This window comes from Chiloscyllium plagiosum, unplaced genomic scaffold (assembly GCF_037043375.1).
Source record: "Chiloscyllium plagiosum isolate Xiang-an unplaced genomic scaffold, Cpla_swu_hap1 HiC_scaffold_28, whole genome shotgun sequence".
NCBI classification, from domain to species: Eukaryota; Metazoa; Chordata; class Chondrichthyes; order Orectolobiformes; family Hemiscylliidae; genus Chiloscyllium; species Chiloscyllium plagiosum.
Window position 1 is genome coordinate 24,450,390 of NW_028270166.1, and position 18,293 is coordinate 24,468,682.

An 18,293-nucleotide genomic window follows, 5' to 3' on the forward strand; every position below is an offset into this window, starting at 1 on the left:
TTAACCTATTGGACAACACTGTGTTAAAAGACTGCAAATTAATTAACTGTGTTTAAGACTGTAAGAGTAAAGCTCAAGTGGGTTATGAATGTCACAGCACACCAAGATTGAATTATAGCCTTGAGCTCAATCCCAATTATGTGAAGCTTACTCGCAATTGTCTGTTAGTTTTATTAATTTATTTATTTGATGGTAGTCAGGATATTTGCACCTAATCAGTGAAGATGCTAGTATTACTTTTTCCAAGACAGTCCACAGATGTGCTATACCTTTTAGGTAATTAGGATCAACATCACCCGACTTTACCCAATCTAGATCAGACTGAAAAAACCTCAATGCATTGCTGATTTGACATGTTGGCTGTGTTTGTCTGAAATGCCAGCATCAACAGTTTTGAGTACTCTTGCAAAACCCATGACCAACTAATATTATGCTTTTTCATTCAATAGTAACAGTTTTAGTCACTCAATCCATTGCCTTCTTAATAGCTTTTGTGCCATTGCAACACGAGGGTGATTTACCAGACAAGCAAAACACCTTCAAGTGCTCCATGAATCTTGTATGATATATTTGCAAAGAATCCCCTATTTAAAGTTTGATATCTAAATCCATAACATTGCCTTTGGCTTGTCAACACTGGTACAAGTGTCTCAAGGATGACTCTTTCTCTTACTGTTACCCACAGCAGAATGAAAGAGCAATTAAATAATTTATATAATTAAATTAAAAGATAAATTTGCTTTGAAGGCAGTTTAACAGACACTTTAAGGCTCTCAGTAATCACTGACATAGAAAAAGATTATAGTTCAATGGATAAGCATTGCAAATATATTCCCACTCATCAAATTTGTTCTTATTGGAGCTATCTGCAAAAACCTGCACCTCCATTTTAACCAATTAAAGACTTAATAGCCATCCAGGTTTGTTCACTACATTTGCAGAAGTTGTATGATCCTTTGATCTTTTACCATAAATTCTGTGTTCGATGTCTCTCACTAGCTGCCTGAGGAAGGAGCGGGCAATTCAAAAGCTTGCAATTTCAAATAAACCTGTTGGACTATAACCCAGTGTCGTGTGATTTTTGGCTTTGTCCACCCCAGTCCAGCATCTGCACCTCCACATCATATCTGTAATAAGACCTGTATGATTTAATCAGGATTCAACCAAAGTTGTACTTAGCAGCTGCAGAAATAATTTAGCTTAACTTTATATGCCAGTTTTCATTTTTTTCACCCTTCTCATACATAACATATTATATAAAACAACTAATGAACATGTGTTTTCACATTTCTGTTGGCTTCTATGAGGTAAAGATGCATATTTAAGTGATCTTGTCTTCTAACTGTCACTCTCCACATCTGGACGAGGATTGAATCTTACTCTTTCTTCCTTCCAATTGCCTCCTCAATTTTTTTCTAATTCATTCAAAGAGTTCAGGCATTGCTTGCTGGGACAGCATTTATTGCCCATCATGAATTGATCTTGAGAAGTTGGTGGTGAGCTGCCTTCTTGAACCACAGCAGTCCATTTGATGCAAGTTAGCAAGAGTATCCCAGGATTTAGACCCACGAATACTGAAGGAATGATGATATATTTCTCAGTCCGGATGTTGAGTGCCTAAGAGGAGAACTCGCACATGACAGTGTTCTTACTTATCTGCTGCCTTTGTACATCTGGATAGCAGTCGCCATGGGTTTGGAACTCTTGAGTTCTGAACAAGAGTCATACCAAACATCAATTCTGTTTCTCTCTCTATGATTTTGCCAGAGCTGTTGAGTTTCTCCGGCATTTTATACTTTTAGAGTCATAGAAAATGTACAGCACTGAAACAGACCTTTAGATCCAACTCATCCATGCAAACCCCCAGATATCCAAACCTAATCTAGTCCCATATGCAGCACTTGGCCCATATTTCTCTCAACCCTTCCTATTCATATACCCATCCAGATGCCTTTTAAATGCTATAACTGTACTAGCCTCCACCACTTCCACTGGCAGCTCATCCCATACACGCACCACCCTCTGTGTGGAAAAAGTTTTCCCTTCAGTCCCTTTTACACCTTTCTTCTCTCACCCTAAATCTATGCCCTCTAGTTCTGGACTCCCCCACCCCAGGGAAAAGACCTTTTCCATTTACCCTATCCACGCCCCTCATGATTTTATAAACCTCTATAAGGTCACCCCTCAGCCTCCGACGCTCCAGGGAAAACAGCCCCAGCCTATTCAGCCTCTCCCCATAGATCAACAGCCTTGTAAATCTTTTCTGAACCCTTTCAAGTTTCACAACATTCTTCCGATAGGAAGATTAGAAATGCATGCAATACTCCAAAAGTGGCCTAACCAATGTCCTGTACAACCTCAACATGACCTCCCAACTCCTATACTCAATACTCTGACCAATAAAGGAAAGCATACCAAACGTCTTCTTCACTATCCAATAACTGCGACTCGACTTTCAAGGAACTATGAACCTGCATTCCAAGGTCTATTTGTTCAGCAACATTCCCCAGGACCTTACCATTAAGTGTATAAGTCCTGCTCTGATTTGCTTTTCCAAAATGCAGGACCTCACATTTACCTGAATTAAACTCTATCTGTCACTCCTCAGCCCAGTGACCCATCTGCTCAAGATCCTGTTGTAATCTGAGGTAGCCTTTTTACTGTCCACTACACCTCAAATTTTAGTGTCATTTGCAAACTTACTAACTATACCTCCTATGTTCACATCCAAAGCATTTATATAAATGACAAAAAGCAATGGACCCAGCACTGATCCTTGTGGCACACCACTGGCCACAGACTTCCAGTCTGAAAAGCAACTCTCCACCATCACCCTCTGACTTCTACCTTTGAGGCAGTTCTGTATCCAAATGGCTAATTCTCCCTGTATTCTATGAGATCAAACCTTGCTAACCAATCTCCCATGAGGAATCTTGTCAAACGCCTCACCGAAGTTCATATAGATCACATCTATGGCTCTCCCCTCTTCAATCCTCTTTCTTACTTCTCAAAAGGCTCAATCAAGTTCGTGACACATGACTTCTTATGCACAAAGCTATACTGACTATCCCGAATCAATCCTTGCCTTTCCAAATACATGTAAGTCCTGTCCCTCAAGATTCCTTCCAACAACTTGCCCATCACTGATGTCAGACTCACCTGTCTTTAGTTCCCTGGCTTTTCCTTACCACCTTTCTTAAATAGTGGCATTAGCCAATCTCCAGTCTTCTGGCATCTCACTTATGACTATTGATAATACAAATATCTCAGCAAGGGGCCCAGAAATCAATTCCCTAGCTTCATACAGAGTTCTAGAGTACATCTGATCAGGTCCTGGGGAATTATCCACTTTTATGATTTGGAGGTGCCAGTGTTGGACTAGTATGTAAACAGCTAAAAATCACACAACACCAGTTTATTGTCCAACAGGTTTATTTGGAAGCACTAGCTTTCAGAGCACTGTTCCTTCATCAGGTGGTTGTGGAGTATAAGATTGTAGGACACAGAATTTATAACAAAAGTTTACATTGTGATGTAACTGAAATTATATATTGATAAAGAACTGGATTGTTTGTTGAGTCTCTCATCATTTAGAATGGGCATGTTGGTTTCAGTTCTTTCATATGTAAATTACAGAATTTTCTTAGTTACATTCTCAAGTGAACTTTAACAATAGGTGCCATGCCAGTTCAGATAATGCATTGAATGTGTGAGGTGCCCTGTGTGAGGCTGTCTGTGCCCCAACATTCAGACTGATTCTAATCTAAAAAAGGAATTTACAGAATCTTACATGGATTCATGCAGTTTTTGAGCAAAATAAAATGTAATTCTGCAAGTACAAGTTCACCTCACAAACATATATCTGTGTGTGTGTGTGTGTATGCGGGGGTCCTATGATCTTATACTCCACAACCACCTGATGAAGGAGCAGCACTCTAAAAGCTAGTGCTTCCAAATAAACCTGTTGGACTATAACCTGGTGTTGTGTGATTTTTAACTTTATCCACTTTTATGCATTTCAAGATGTCCAGCACCTATAATATGGACATTTTTCAAGATGTCACCATCTATTTCACCACATTCTATATCTTCCATGTTCTTCTCCACAGTAAACATTGATGCAAAATCTTTGTTTAGTACCTCCCCCATCTCCTGTGGTTCCACACACAGACTGCCTTGCTGACCTTTGAGGGGCCCCTATTCTCTCTCTAGTTAGCCTTTTGTCCTTAATGTATTTATAAAGTCCCTTTGGATTCCCTTTAACACTATTTGCCAAAGCTATCTCATAGAATTATGGTTGCTGGCCCCAAAGTGTTCCCCCACTGACACCTCAGTCACCTGCCTTGCCTTATTTCCCAAGAGTAGGTCACGTTTTGCACCTTCTCTAGTAGGTACATCCACATAGTGAATCACAAAATTTTATTGTACACACTTAAATTCCTCTCCATCTAAACCGTTAACACAATGGCAATCCCAGTCTATGTTTGGAAAGTTAAAATCCCCTACCATAACCACCGTATTATATTTACAGATAACTGAAATCTCCTTACAAATTTGTTTCTCAATTTCCCTCTGACTATTAGGGGTCTATAATACAATCTCAATAAGGTGATCATCCCTTTTTTATTTTTCAGTTCCATCCAAATAACTTCCTTGCATGTATTCCCAGGAATATCCTCCCTAAGTACAGCAGTGATGCTATCCCTTATCAAAAACACTACTCTCCCTCCTCTCTTGCCTCCCTTTCTATCCTTCTTATCACATTTGTATCCTGGAATATTAAGCTACCAGTCCTGTATGTCCCTGAGCCATGTCTCTGTAATTGCTATGATGTCCCAATCACATTTTCGAACCATGCCCTGAGTTCATCTGCCTTCCCTGTTAGGCTTCTTGCATTGAAGTAAATGCAGTTTAATTTATCAGTCCTACCTTGTTCTCTGCTTTGTTCCTGCCTGCTCTGACTGTTTGATTCTCTCCTTTTCCCAACTGTACCAGTCTCAGATTGATCTCTTTCCTTACTATCTCCCTGGATCCCACCCTCCCACCTTACAAGTTTAATTCCTCCCAAGCAGCTCTAGGAAATCTCCCTGCCAGTATATTAGTCCCCTTCGAATTCAGGTACAATCTGTTCTTGTACAGGTCGCTTCTACCCTAGAAAGGATTCCAATGATCCAGAAATGTGAACCCTTCTCCCCGTACCAGCCCCCCAGCCACACAGTTATCTGTTCTATCCTCCTATTCCTACCCTCACGACCTTGTAGCACCTGGAGTAATCCAGATAGTACTATCCTCGAGGACCTTCTTTTTACATTCCTGCCTAACTTTCTATATTCTCCCTTCAGAATCTCATCCTTTACCTTTCCTACGTCATTAGTTCTAATGTGTACAATGACCTCTTGCTGGTGCCTCTCTACTTTGAGAATTCTGCACCCTCTCCGAGATATCCTTGATTCTGGCACCAAGGAGGCAACACACTATTCTGATTTTTCACTGCTGGCCGCAGAAACATCAATCTGTGCCTCTGACTAGAGAGTCCCCTAACACAATCAATCACTTGGAACCCAACGTATCCGTCATTACCTGAGAGCCAGTCTTGATATCAGAAACTTGGTTGTTTGTGCTACATTCCCCCGAGAATCCATCACCACTTACATTTTCCTCATTGTTGGAAATGCGGATAGCCACAGAAGACTCCTACACTACCTGCCTACCCCTCCTACCTTTCCTGGAGTTAACCCATCTACCTGACTGTGTCTACAGCTTTTCTGCCTTCCTACAACTGCCATCCATCACACCCTCTAGTTCCTGTAAGTTCCTTCTTCCCTCTAACTGCTGCTCCAACTGATCCATCCGATCTGATAGGATTCACAGCCAAAGACACTTCCTGCAGACATAATCATCAGTAACATGGAAACTCTCCCTAAGCTCCCGCATCCTACAAGAAGAGCATACCACTCTGCTAAAGGCCACCTTTACTCCTTCACAACCTACAGACGTGGAAAATAGCACTGTCTGGTTGTTCTAAAAAAATCTGCTCCAGGTTCACTTAGTACTTACGGTTTATATTTTAAAATTTTAATCAAGAGACAGACCTCAATAAAATATATAATCAAGAAAGGACCCATTCTACTCACTATTGTAGACTTAGAGCAAGGTTACACTTAAAAACTATGCGCTTATCTGTTCATGTGCTGTGAGCTCTCCCATACAGGTTCCTCCAAGGTCAGCTGTGAATTTTGCTGTTTGTTAATTTTTCCTAGATGCACTCCAATGTCCAGAGATACATGAACTAAAACAGCAAAGGCAGTAACCGTGTACATTCACTGCTGTGTCAGTTAACAGTGTAGGTTTCTTTCTCTCTCCCTCTCCCTCACTGACCATGTGGTCGCTGCCTTTCCTCTGTCTTCCTCCTTTTAAAAGTGCCTATTTTAAAATCCTTTTTCCCAATAGTTCAAAACAATGCAACAGCATATAAAACAGTAATTGCTGCTCCTGGAATTCAAGGAAATCACCTGCAACACCTAAAATACCACAAAAAAGGAGCAGGTTTTATAGCCACATTTTTTTTCCCATCCTTCATCTTGGATTACCTAGATTGTTGAAGATTTCCACCTTCCATAATAGTTTGCTTTTATTTATAAGACTAGGCAATGGTAAAGTCCTCAGAATATTGATCATGGGGCTTTTAGCAGTGTAAAAGCCTTTTAATGTCAAAAGGTGATAGTTAGATTCTCTCTTGTTACAGATGGTCATTGCACAACAAGTGTGTAACGTGAATGTTATTTTCCACTTGTCAGCCAAACTGGATACCAGTTTGAACATGCACTCTTTCAGTTTCTGAGAAGTCATGGATGATGCTGAATATTGTGCAAACATCCCCTCTTCTGACCTTATGGTGGAGGTAAGGTCACTAAAATGAATAAACGGAATATGATTTGGCCCATGAAGAATTTCTGCAGAAATGTCCCAGAGCTGAGAAGGCTGACCTGAAACAATCACAATCATCTTTGTTTTTTTGGCTGAGTATGATTCCAACCGATAGAGTGCCTGATTCCCAGTGATTTTCCTTTTGCTTGGCTCCTTGATGCCAAACTCAGTCAAAATGCAGCCTTTATGTTAAAGGAAGTCTCTCTCACCTTCCCTGTGGAGATCAGCTCTTTCGCCCATATTTGAACTAAGGGAATCACTAAGAAAGTGCTGCTTGATAGCATTGCTGATGACACTTTTCATCACATTACTGATGACCGAGACTAGACTGATGGGATGGTAGATGGCTGGGCTGGATTTGTCCTATTTCTTGAAAATAGGATACACCTGGACAATTTTCTACATTGTTAGATAAATGACAATGTTATAGCTCTACTAAAACAGCTTGGCTTGGAGTGCAGGAATTTCCGGAGTGCTGGTCTTTATTACATTGTCAGAATGTTGTTAGGAACCTTTACAATATCCAATGCCTTCATCATTTCTTGATATGAATTTTTGGAAGCAGCCAGTGGATAGAAAAGATTCTTGCAAAGGCTTCAGCATTATCACATGCATTGATGAGTTGGGGTCCCCATCGCCGAGGATGAAGATATATGTGAAGCTCAATCATTGACTTGATTGAGATTAAGATTTGTTGTTGAGCACATTAATACTTTCCAATATGTCTATGGTGTAGCAGTTTGGAAAGCTACAAACCAGTACTGTTCTTCATAAAATAATGATTTCCAAGGATAATTTGATATATATTACAATTTGGCTGATATAATGAATGATCAAAGTTCACTCCAGTGACATTAATTGGTATCAAGGTAAATTTGGTTTTAGTCAAATGTATACCATGTCTCCTGCATCTTACTCCTCAATAATGCATATTACTTTTTAAGGACCAAAGTACAAAGTTTGAGATGGATTCATTCCTTCATTGATGGGAAAGGGGAGAGTTAAATATAAATAACTTCCATATTTAATATTCAAACAGGATTAAATCTCATTTGATTATTTTTCACATGTAAAGGCATGGTGTTCTTGGCTTAGTTGTAGTTGTAAACATCTTGCAAATGAGATTTTCTTTCCCAATAATATTTATTTCCCCATTGGATTCTGCATGTGGACAAGAAGGGGCCTTTGAAGTTTGCGCCTATGAGGTTCAAACCATTATAGACTGTGTTAAAACTTGTCTTATATACAATAAGTTTAATCCACAATCACTCTTTCATCACTGAAGACAAAGAAACTAAACATGCTGAGCATTTCCTGCCAATGGCAATCACATGATCTAGATTCCAAAATGAATCAAAATTTTAGATAGAAATCCCTTTAGCTTTTCAAGCAATACCTTCAAAAGCCGATCTAGAAAAGCGCAAAGCCAAAATAATGCACTCGAAAGCACCATCCTCCATTTCTACCAGCTTGTCTTTTGTTTAACTTAATAAGATGTGTACCAAACTTACCTCAGCATGAACAAATACGATCTGGGAAAAACAAACCCATATTTTCTTCGACAGGAAAACTTCCATATTTTTCCCTAAATTTTTATTCAATGCATAAGTGAAGAAATGGGTGGTGGTGGACACTTTTTCTCCTTCTTAAGAGATGGATTCAGTCAGTTTACCATTTTCCTCACATAAGTCTTGGAGTCAGAGTAAACCTACTGAATAAAATCTCAAAGTACTTTAATTTGCCTATTCCATAGAATTGCATGACAAACTAGTTCAGAATTGATGAGTACAGCATAAAGTGTATTCGTTTCCACAATCTAGTAAAAAGCCACGAAGTTGTACCAAACGGGATTGATGCAGGGGAATTCATTTGGAATGGATTGAAGCATAAAATAAACCCAAATTAAATACAGAAACATTTTTGGAAAATATATTTTGTTGCATACTAATAGCAAAAACTGCACCAATTTTACAATTTAACAAGTTGCAAGAGACTAGCTTTCTAAAGCCTGCAGGTTTGTGGCAAAAACACCACAGGTGTAATTGCAATTCTTTCAATGGAACCTTCAGAACAAAGACACATAAAGGGACATAGTTAAGCCCGAGTTTAGATTCAGATTTTCTTTCTAATGGTTTCAAAAATATCACAAATACAGCACCTTATTTCTAGCTAAAATAAGTAAGTGATGCCAGTTTCAGAACCCTACCAGTAAGGATGATGTAACTTAATTAAGTTGGAATTGAAATAACAAACAGTTTCATGCATCTCAAACAGGGTGGTTGGAAAAAATGCAATGTACATTTGCTATTCACGATAAATTAGGGATCTTAGTTAGAAAGTCAATATTGCAAAGTTTAGGATATTTTTACCAAAATTGAAAAGGTTAACAGATAGCCCAAAACAACTTAAAGGGTAATCTGGAACAAATCTGATTGGAGGGATGGTTAGAATCTACAAAATATGCCACAAATAGATACAGCGCTGCTTTGGAATTTTAAATGGGAACTACACAACTACTTACCAATGGAATATTATGCCCTTTGAAAACCAAACATTAGAATAGCTTATTCAGAGCAAAACAATAGTGTAAACTGAATAAGTTGAATAATCTTTTTTGTAACTTTGTTAATTATTATATATTTTATTTTGAATTTGTTCTGATCAGTTATAATAATTTTTGGCATATATTGATTGCACTGTTGGCACCATCTCTGAAATATGCAATTCCCAGTTAGCAAGGTTGGAATTATGATAAATGCCTATTTATATCTCTGGACTATTTTCACATCAGACTGAGAGATGGGATCAAACTGTTTGATATCAGGATAGTCAATGAACTATTAATAGTTAAACTCCAGTCATTCTGAGACTGACTTAGGTGAACTATTTCACTACTATGGGGAATGAGGCGAGATGCAACCTGACACACAAAATCAGTTTGAATTTCCTCTTTTCAGAAGCCACTATTTTAGTTTTTGATACTATATTGTATTTGTAACGCATGTATACAATATCTAATAGCTGTACCTTAATACTTTCCATTCGTGAACCAACATTTTGAACATATCTATTGCACAGGACAGTATAGAGTAGATTGTTGGTTTCATAATGAGTGTTTTCAAATCTGCCGCAGTGTCCCAACATACTAATGAATTTACTTTTTTGGTAAAGTGCATTTTTGCGGGTAAATTTGTGCTTGCTCATCTTAGGGATGTCCGTATTAATATAAGGCAAGACCCTCCCTTTAGACACCCATTGATAGGCATTGAGCATACCTAGTTCAAGAATAGTAGAGTTATTTTGAACCACACTACTGTTTCACGATTACAAGTTGATGCACAGCAAACTTCAACATAAGATGTGCAATCACTACTTTTTTTAGGAAGAAGTGGTCAAAATACTGAGAAAATCTTTTTTTCTTTTAATAGTTTCATAAGATCCTTAACATTTTAAATGTGATAATGTAGCACTTAAATCAGTGTTAGCACTGAGATTAGTGGCAGTCAAATTTTCATCTTGGTAGTAGAGTTTAAAACTATATACAGTACGTTTAAAACATCAAAGCAAGTAAGGGCTGCCAACTGAGTCAAGCTGGCACAGCATTTTTTGTGGACTTCAATGCAGTTTAGATCCTCTTGAAAACCCTTCACAGCCTTATCAACCCAAAACTTCCTTAGTCTGATATTACTTCTCCACTCTCTGGATGGTTAAATCTTTTGTGTATTTTGTTGTTTACTTCATTACCATTGCTGGCAATCAGATGATTTGGCTCTATATTTCAGCAAACCTCCAAAGAAAAACTGCCTCGCATCATCTCTCTAAATTTGCAAGCCATCCCAATAAACACTTCCCCAAATTATTTCTTCATATCCTTTTTAAAAATACTTTCTATTAATTCTCTTATGGTATTTTCGTCTAAGGTGCAGAGGTTGGACGGCCAAATTTTTGCATGTTAATGAATTTAGTTTATCAACCCCAGTCTCACAGCCTGGGCTGAGAACTTTTTTTTATCTCTGACGTTTGAGTTAGAGTTAAGAATGTAATTCATGTCACCATAATGCGTTTAATCTCTGACAATCCTCTTTAAAAACCTACTCATTTTACACTTATTTTTGTATATATACATAAACTCGACGATCCACGCAGAATTAAAACCATACATTGTAGACAGGGTGTATCAGAGACCAAGGAAGTTTCGCCCACTGCAAAGGCAGAACAAAAAGTATTTACACGAACAAATAACCTTGCTTTTTTTTTGGTAAACAGAGCTGGCCTCTCGGGCTGCAAAATCCCAATGCTTCGCTCGGTATTTTGGAACCACTAAAGATTTGAACAGGGGTGGGGGAATACTTGATTCACAATTTGGGTTCGGCTCAGTCTCTGGCTCTCTGTCTGGTTTCTCAGTAGCAGGACATTTGAGGAGAATTGGACGCCCTCCAATTAAAAAAAAAAGGATGACATCACTGCCATTCCAGAGTGCTGTTCCATCGAGTTCTTTCCCCCGTGAAATATCTGTTCAGTTTTGGTTTAGATAGAGCCGCTCCATTCCAACCCCCCTTTGCAATACACCTAGATGTAAAAATCCCCTTCACACTTCGGGTAAGAGGTGAGGCATCACGTCCCCTCGTATCATTTGTAGCAAAGGCTGCAAATGTTTTTGTCGTCTTAGTGTTTACAAGCGTCGATGTTACTGCATTCCTCCCCCAGCCCCTCTCCCTGTCCTCACTCTTCGTAGGAGTTTACACTGCACCCCTCGTGACCATGTCGGTCATCAAACATTCTTCCAATCCCAATCCCATTCCCATTTTCCAGCACACTGACTCGGTGTGTCCGCTCTGCTTTGCTCGACTCGATCGAAAAGTCCGTGTCTGAAGTAACTACGAACAACAACAGCGAACTCACTTCTTGGTCTTACCCTCCCTCCTCCCCCAACAAACCTCTTTCCCATCCCCCCCCCCCACAACCGCAACCAGCCGGGGCCACGCCCCCTCAACTCGAGAGGGTGGGACGTACCGCCGGGAACCGGGGAGGGAGGGACAGGAGGAACAGGGGAGGACTCGGCCTGCCCTGTCGAGCCAATCCGAGGGCGGCAGCGGCCGGCTGTAGGCCACACCCCCTCCACCTACCACCTCCCCCTCCTCCTCCGTCCCGGACCGTTGATTGGCCGAACGCCGCGCGCCGGCGTTGGCAGCTGTCAGTCAAAGAGAGGCCGCGAGCCGCGCTCGAGCCGACCGTCGTCCACCTACGCGCGAGATTGTCCCGGCGAAGCTCGCCGCGCCTTTCGCCCGGAGCCCACCCATACTCCTCCTTCTCCTTCTCCTCCTCCTCCTCCCCCCCCACTTTCAGTCCTTTCATACCGTGGGGGGTGGCCGCAGGTTCGAGTCGCGGGAGGAGGGGAAGTTTAAAAAAAACATTTTTTTTAAATGTGTCTGTATAATCCGCTTTATTCCGAAGTAGTTTTTTTTTGGATGAGCTCCCGGATGTTGGCGCATGGATATCTCGCCGCCTCTCCAATGTGCTGGTGTTGAAGAGAGTAAATATGTCGGCCGCTGGGAATGCATTTGTCACGGTGTAAGCAGGATCGGTGAAGGTTTGCTGTTGGCCCGAGCCCTCTGAAGTTTTGCGGGAGATATCTAACTGCTGCGAAAGGGCGGAGAGATTTGCGGCGTCGGCGGTGGTTTTTTTTTCAGTCCTGCTTCACTTCCCTTGAATGTTGACTTTCGGATGCTCAGCGAAGAGGTAAACAAACGGCGTGTACTTTTATTGTTGCGGAGCAGAAAGTTGTGTCTGTCTGCGCGACCGGGGTTGTGGGGGCAAATCCAAGTTTTTTAAAAAAAATTGTAATCTGGGCCGAGCAGTCGGCCCATTTGGGAGCGATGGGTCTCCGATCCGTAGAGCTCTGGAAATAAGTGAATTTGCTGCTTTTATGTCTTGGAAGTTGTTGTAGCCACTCGCTTTGAGCGAGGGGCGCACATGTACAAAATTTTGTTTGCCTCGGATGGTTGGGATTGAATTAAGAAATGAATACAATCTGCGAGAAGCTGAGGTAGTTTTAGTAGTTAATGATTTTCCATGAACTTTTTTTTCCCCCTTCAAAAATTGATCCTTCGCCTCGAGCTGTCCTAGTGCATAGATAATATGATCTGCCGGCAAAGTGTTTGTTAAAAAGTGGTCTTGTTCTCGCACTTCTTGCTTGGTATTTTTTAAAAAGACCATGTCAAATCGTTTTTTTTTCTCTTTAAGTCGAAGGGATTGGTATATTTTGATTCTCGTGGTTAACATCACGTATAATCGAGGGTAGTAAGGTTTGCTTTCCATTTTTTTTAACCTTTCTTTTAGGGGTGTTTTAATTTGTCAAAATGAATCCTCAGCAGCAGCGAATGGCAGCCATAGGGACGGACAAAGAACTCAGCGACTTGCTGGATTTCAGTGCGGTAAGGATTATGGCGGTGTATTATGTATTTGTGACCGATATTTTTCTTTGCAGGATCTCTGTTGTAATGTAATTACGAAGTAAATAACCACTTCAGAGTAGCTAGTCGATGTCTCAACGTTGTAGATTTTTAATTTTTAAAAATTCTTTTTATGTGTACAACGACTTGGATGTTGAGGAGTTTCTGTAAAAGCCACTAACCAGTGGTGGTAGTGTCAAAGCTCCAGCAGTGTATGTACTTGGCAATCTTTTGTTTGAGAATACTTGTATGTTTGATCCTTAGAATTTGTGGTGCAAGATGGTAGTCCAAATGCAGTCTTTACGTGAAGCAAATGCTGCGCTTTGAGAGTGGACATAGTGTCGATTGCGAGTTTGGTTGTGGTTTTAATGAATTTAGATAACTAAAATATTCTGTCAATAAATGGCAAAAAGGCAGTATTGTTTTTTTTTTCAGACTAATTGCTCTGAGAGGGAGGGAAGCAATGATTTGACAACCTGTAGTAAAATCTTTTTATTCAAGTGATACTTGTTCTATATTTCTTAGATGTTTTCCCCGCCTGCATCTAATGGAAAGAACCGACCAACCACATTAGGAAGCAACCAGTTTGGGGGCACAGGTACAGTATGTTCATGTTTTGTTGTGGGCAGGGTGTTGCATACATGAATATTGTATTATGCTTTTTATCTTCAGGCTCTGGATCTGCACTTGTGTGGAGGTTGTATGTCGTAAGAACAAGTCTGTTTTAGATCTTTAAATCTGTGGTCTATATTGAAAATTTGCATAGTTATTCACAAGTGGGAAATCCGTGGGGAATGTGAAATGGAGTAAGGTATCGTGGAAAGCAGCCTGAAGCAATAAAAAGAAGCAATGGTTTGCCAGACCAAAAAAGATCTTTGTAGGAATTATGTGATTTTTTCTGATTTTTGCGATGTAATTCGATGAAATCCTAACAGTGACAGAGGTTTTCACTTGAGCTAAATTGTCTTTCATTTCGGGTAGCAGTTGTAATGTGTTTTTTACCAGAAACTGAGTTTTTTTTTGTGTAGCTGTGCACATCTTGTCTAGTGGCTGTCATGTTAGACTTATTTGTCAATATATGTGCATCTTTGCTAGAGAAGCTATAATGTTTCTATTAAATATGATGCAAGATGACTGACCACCTCCTGTATTTACAGTATGCATAGGATTGATGTCTCATTTCTTAACTTGTGCATTTCTGGTTTTATAATTGTATCCAATGATGAAAAAATGCCAGTTGATTGCAATGTATATCTTGCTATCTGTTGCATATAATCCTTGGAATCTAAACTAAGAACCCATCTTTAAAACTGAATACTGTATGTGGACATAGACACTATTTAAATAGGTTAATGATTGCAAATTTGTTTCCATACCATGCAAATGAATGTCATGATTTAGTTGGAGAGTATGCTTGCTTGTTTTTTAAAAAAAATTGCCCACTTTAGATAGGACAGCTTTAGTAAGTTTCCTTCTAAAAAGATTATATAATACATTTTACAATTGTATGATATTACTTTGAAGAAAGAAATGTGCAATGGAAATGTAAAATGTTGTTTTTTGGGTACAAACATTTTTTTTCTGCCACAAGTGATTGATTCTTTTGACTTTTATCAATCAGATTCCTGATTTAGATGTATAGTTTGAAAACTTGAACTTTTTTTTGAGGTCTTACAAAGACCTTCAGTTGTATTGTGTTGTGATATCAATTTGAAGAAAACAATTTATTAACTCCAAGGGAAACATGAGAAATCACAAACTCTTGAATTTTTGTGACATAACAAGTTCAAAACCACAGTGAGCAAAATGTAACCCAGTAGCAGTTATTGTTTGTTAACTAGCATCAATGCTTTCTGAAATTCACCGTCCAATAAATAAGTGATCTCTCACTCACATCTTCCTCTGATTTTAATGCTGCAAATTATTTCCTCGAGCTATCTAGTCCAAAACATGCTGATGTTTTAAGAAATAATAATGGGACAGATATTTTTCAGTTGATTTTTGGCTCTTATGTCTAATCGCTACTGTCCCTGTGACACATTATATTGACTTGGGGATTGTGGAGTTGGTGAGTATGTAAACAGGGCAGAGGGTGATAAATGGGCAATGGGGACCCCACTTCTATCCTGTTTATTTTAGAGTGGAAAAAGTCTATGTGCTGCTTTCCTTCCCCACATCCGATTCTGACTATGCTGTAGGTTTGCTATGCAAGGAGCAGGGCATTCAATCCATGTGGAGGTACTTGTGGGCTCTTAGGATGGCTTAGGGGTGATAAAGAACCTGATCAAGGAACCTGATAAGAGGAGGGATTGTCTGCTGAGAACCACCATCTTGCCCTTGCTGTTGATGTGATCGCGCCTCCCTAGACTAGTTTCCAGTGGTGATACTTTGATGTGGACGGCTGTCCTACCTGCAACAGGCATCAGTTCCTCTATGCTTTTGGCCTCTGGTAGCATCTCAGCAGATGGCAGGTGTCAGATTCTCAAGCTGACGGCAGATGGCAAGATTTTGATGAACAAGATGCAGCAAGCCTTCCAGAAATAGGCAACATGAGGTCTTAAGATCTCCATCACCTTTGGGGTTCTCCCCAAAGCATTGAAAAGGAGAGCTAGAAAAGAAGTTTGAAAGCCTGTTGAATCCTGACAATGAATTACAGCCTTTAGTTCCCAGCACAGTATCTATTTTTGTATTAAGGTACATGCACTTTGTAAATTTTAAAGTATTTTGTTTTTAATATTTGTAACTGTGCTTTGAAATTTTCTGGGCAGGGAAGTATTTTAAGTGTTCTTACACTTTGTGAAATAAAAGTAAATGCAAGGGTGAAAATGTTAATCCATTAGGCAACATCCGATTTGATTTGGTATATTTAGATGTTCTCTATAAATTTACAAAATTGAAAACTACAATGGTGATTTACAAGTTTTTCACGCCAGAGCTTGACATTACCATAACTTGTTGTTCTTTGTTTTTGATAATACAAGTTATATAAACCTGTGTTTGATTCACGCCTCTGACTAATTCCCTGGTATAGTGCTACTTTTCTTAATGGCACTTTATGGGAGAGCCAATCATGAAAAGTCGAAAACCCTTATGCGTTCAGTATTTTGTAACTAGCAATTGCTATTTTCTGATTGTGCATAATTTCTGTTTTTAGTCTATATTAGAGAAGTATATTCTGGTAAATATGAATATTTCAGCAATGACTTTTAAATGTTTTGTGGTCTTGATGACAACCAGGTTAAACTACAAGTCTGAGTAATACCCAAAGTCCTGTGCTTTCGGGAGGTATTGCACTGCTTTACATCTTGATAACATTGCATGACTTCGCCCCTGTCTCTTGTCATCTGCTGCACTCTCATCACTGCTTTTTTTTAACCTTCAGACTTGATTTATTCCGATTTTATTTCTGGCCTGCCTCCTATCTTCCACACTCAATTAAATGAAACTCATGCCCATGTCCAAACTGTTCCGTTCACACATCATCACCTCTTTGCTTGCTGACCCATGTTGGCTTCCATTTGAACAAAATCTCTACAACCTCCTCCAGCCTGCTACCCTCAAATCACTGAACCCCATTACTTCTAGCCTGTGGTACATCCCTGATTTTAAGTACTTCAAGATAACTTTTCATTCAGATGCTGTAGCCTTTGACTGTAGTTTTTGTTTTCTGTCACAGCTCTTTACTGCTGTTTATAAGGTGATAATTAAAACTTACTACTTTGACCAATCCTTAGGTCATCTGCTGTAATATTGTACCTCGCTGCTTGCCAAAGTTCTGTTTATTAATGCTCCTTGGGACATCTTTGCTATTTTAAAGGTGCTTGATTTAATGCACTTAGTTTGATCATCTTAAATAGCAAACACATATCTGTAACAATTGTACATGTTTTTGTATAGTAATTGAGTATAGACCAAATAAGGTTTTGAAATAGCAAATATAGAATATATAGGGCTCGAATATTTGTGCAGTTAAACTTTCTTGATATATTTGTGAGGTTTGCTTGTTTGGTTAACTGTTCATGGTATGAATTAAGATTTTAATACCTGACTAACATGAGATTTTGTGTGTTTAATTTCAGAAAATAGTGATAATGATTCTTTGATCTGTACGGTGTCAAATAAGAATATTAAAGATGGGAGATTTTAATGCTGCTGAAGTTTCTTAAAACGATTACAACAAAACACTTTAGATTTCTGAGCAAAGTTCATGGAAAATGTGATTGGAGGGGAAAAATTTTGCAGGATTTAAACCTGTCAGAATACATGCCCAACTGGCTCTTTCTGGACTGTAGGAACAGATGTTTTGAGTCTTTGTGTAGTTTTAATTGTAACATCCTGACTTTGTACTACCAGTTTTATACAGAAGGATTCATTTAACTTGGGAACTGAAAATGCTTCAAAAATTGAATTGCAATACCTAACATGCCATTTTTAAAGTTTGTTGAAAGCATGTTTTCATGTCTCAAAGCAGTTATATGTTCAGCACTTGAGTGTGAAAGCAGGAATGCCTTTTATGGTGGACTGCATCTAGGTTGATAAGGCATTATTGCATGGATATTTATGACCAGGGATTCCAACAAACTCATGAGTGAAAGTGGAAGACAGTGTATTTGGCATGTTTTAGTGGGAACTTTTTAAATCTTTCTGCAATGACTAGTTTTGACCTTATCGTGCATTATAAGGTCTTGCTATTATATTTTGGTCATTGTGCAGTTTAACTTATGGATGGATGAGCAATAACTTCCCATGTATTTGGAAGAACAAGTTTTATAAGAATTGTCATTATAAGAATCAGCCAGTTGTTTACTAAATTTTCTGTCATTGGTTTTCTGTTATCATTTGAGGATAAGGCACTTCTGTGTAATTTAGAAGACAGTACATAAAAGTTTATACACTAGTTGACTTGAACTGTTC

The 18,293-nt window shown here is 39.1% G+C and overlaps 1 protein-coding gene across 1 annotated transcript in view; it reads left to right on the forward strand.

The window, feature by feature from the left end:
- The first annotated feature begins 12,122 nt into the window (after window positions 1-12,122).
- LOC122565047 (transcription factor 4-like) overlaps window positions 12,123-18,293 on the forward strand; it is a 149,129-nt gene continuing 142,958 nt past the window's right edge. The window contains exons 1-3 of the mRNA XM_087976048.1: window positions 12,123-12,666; window positions 13,267-13,361; window positions 13,905-13,977. Coding sequence (XP_087832174.1) covers window positions 13,287-13,361; window positions 13,905-13,977 — 148 coding nt within the window. The 5' untranslated portion in view covers window positions 12,123-12,666; window positions 13,267-13,286. The remainder of the gene's footprint in view (window positions 12,667-13,266; window positions 13,362-13,904; window positions 13,978-18,293) is intronic.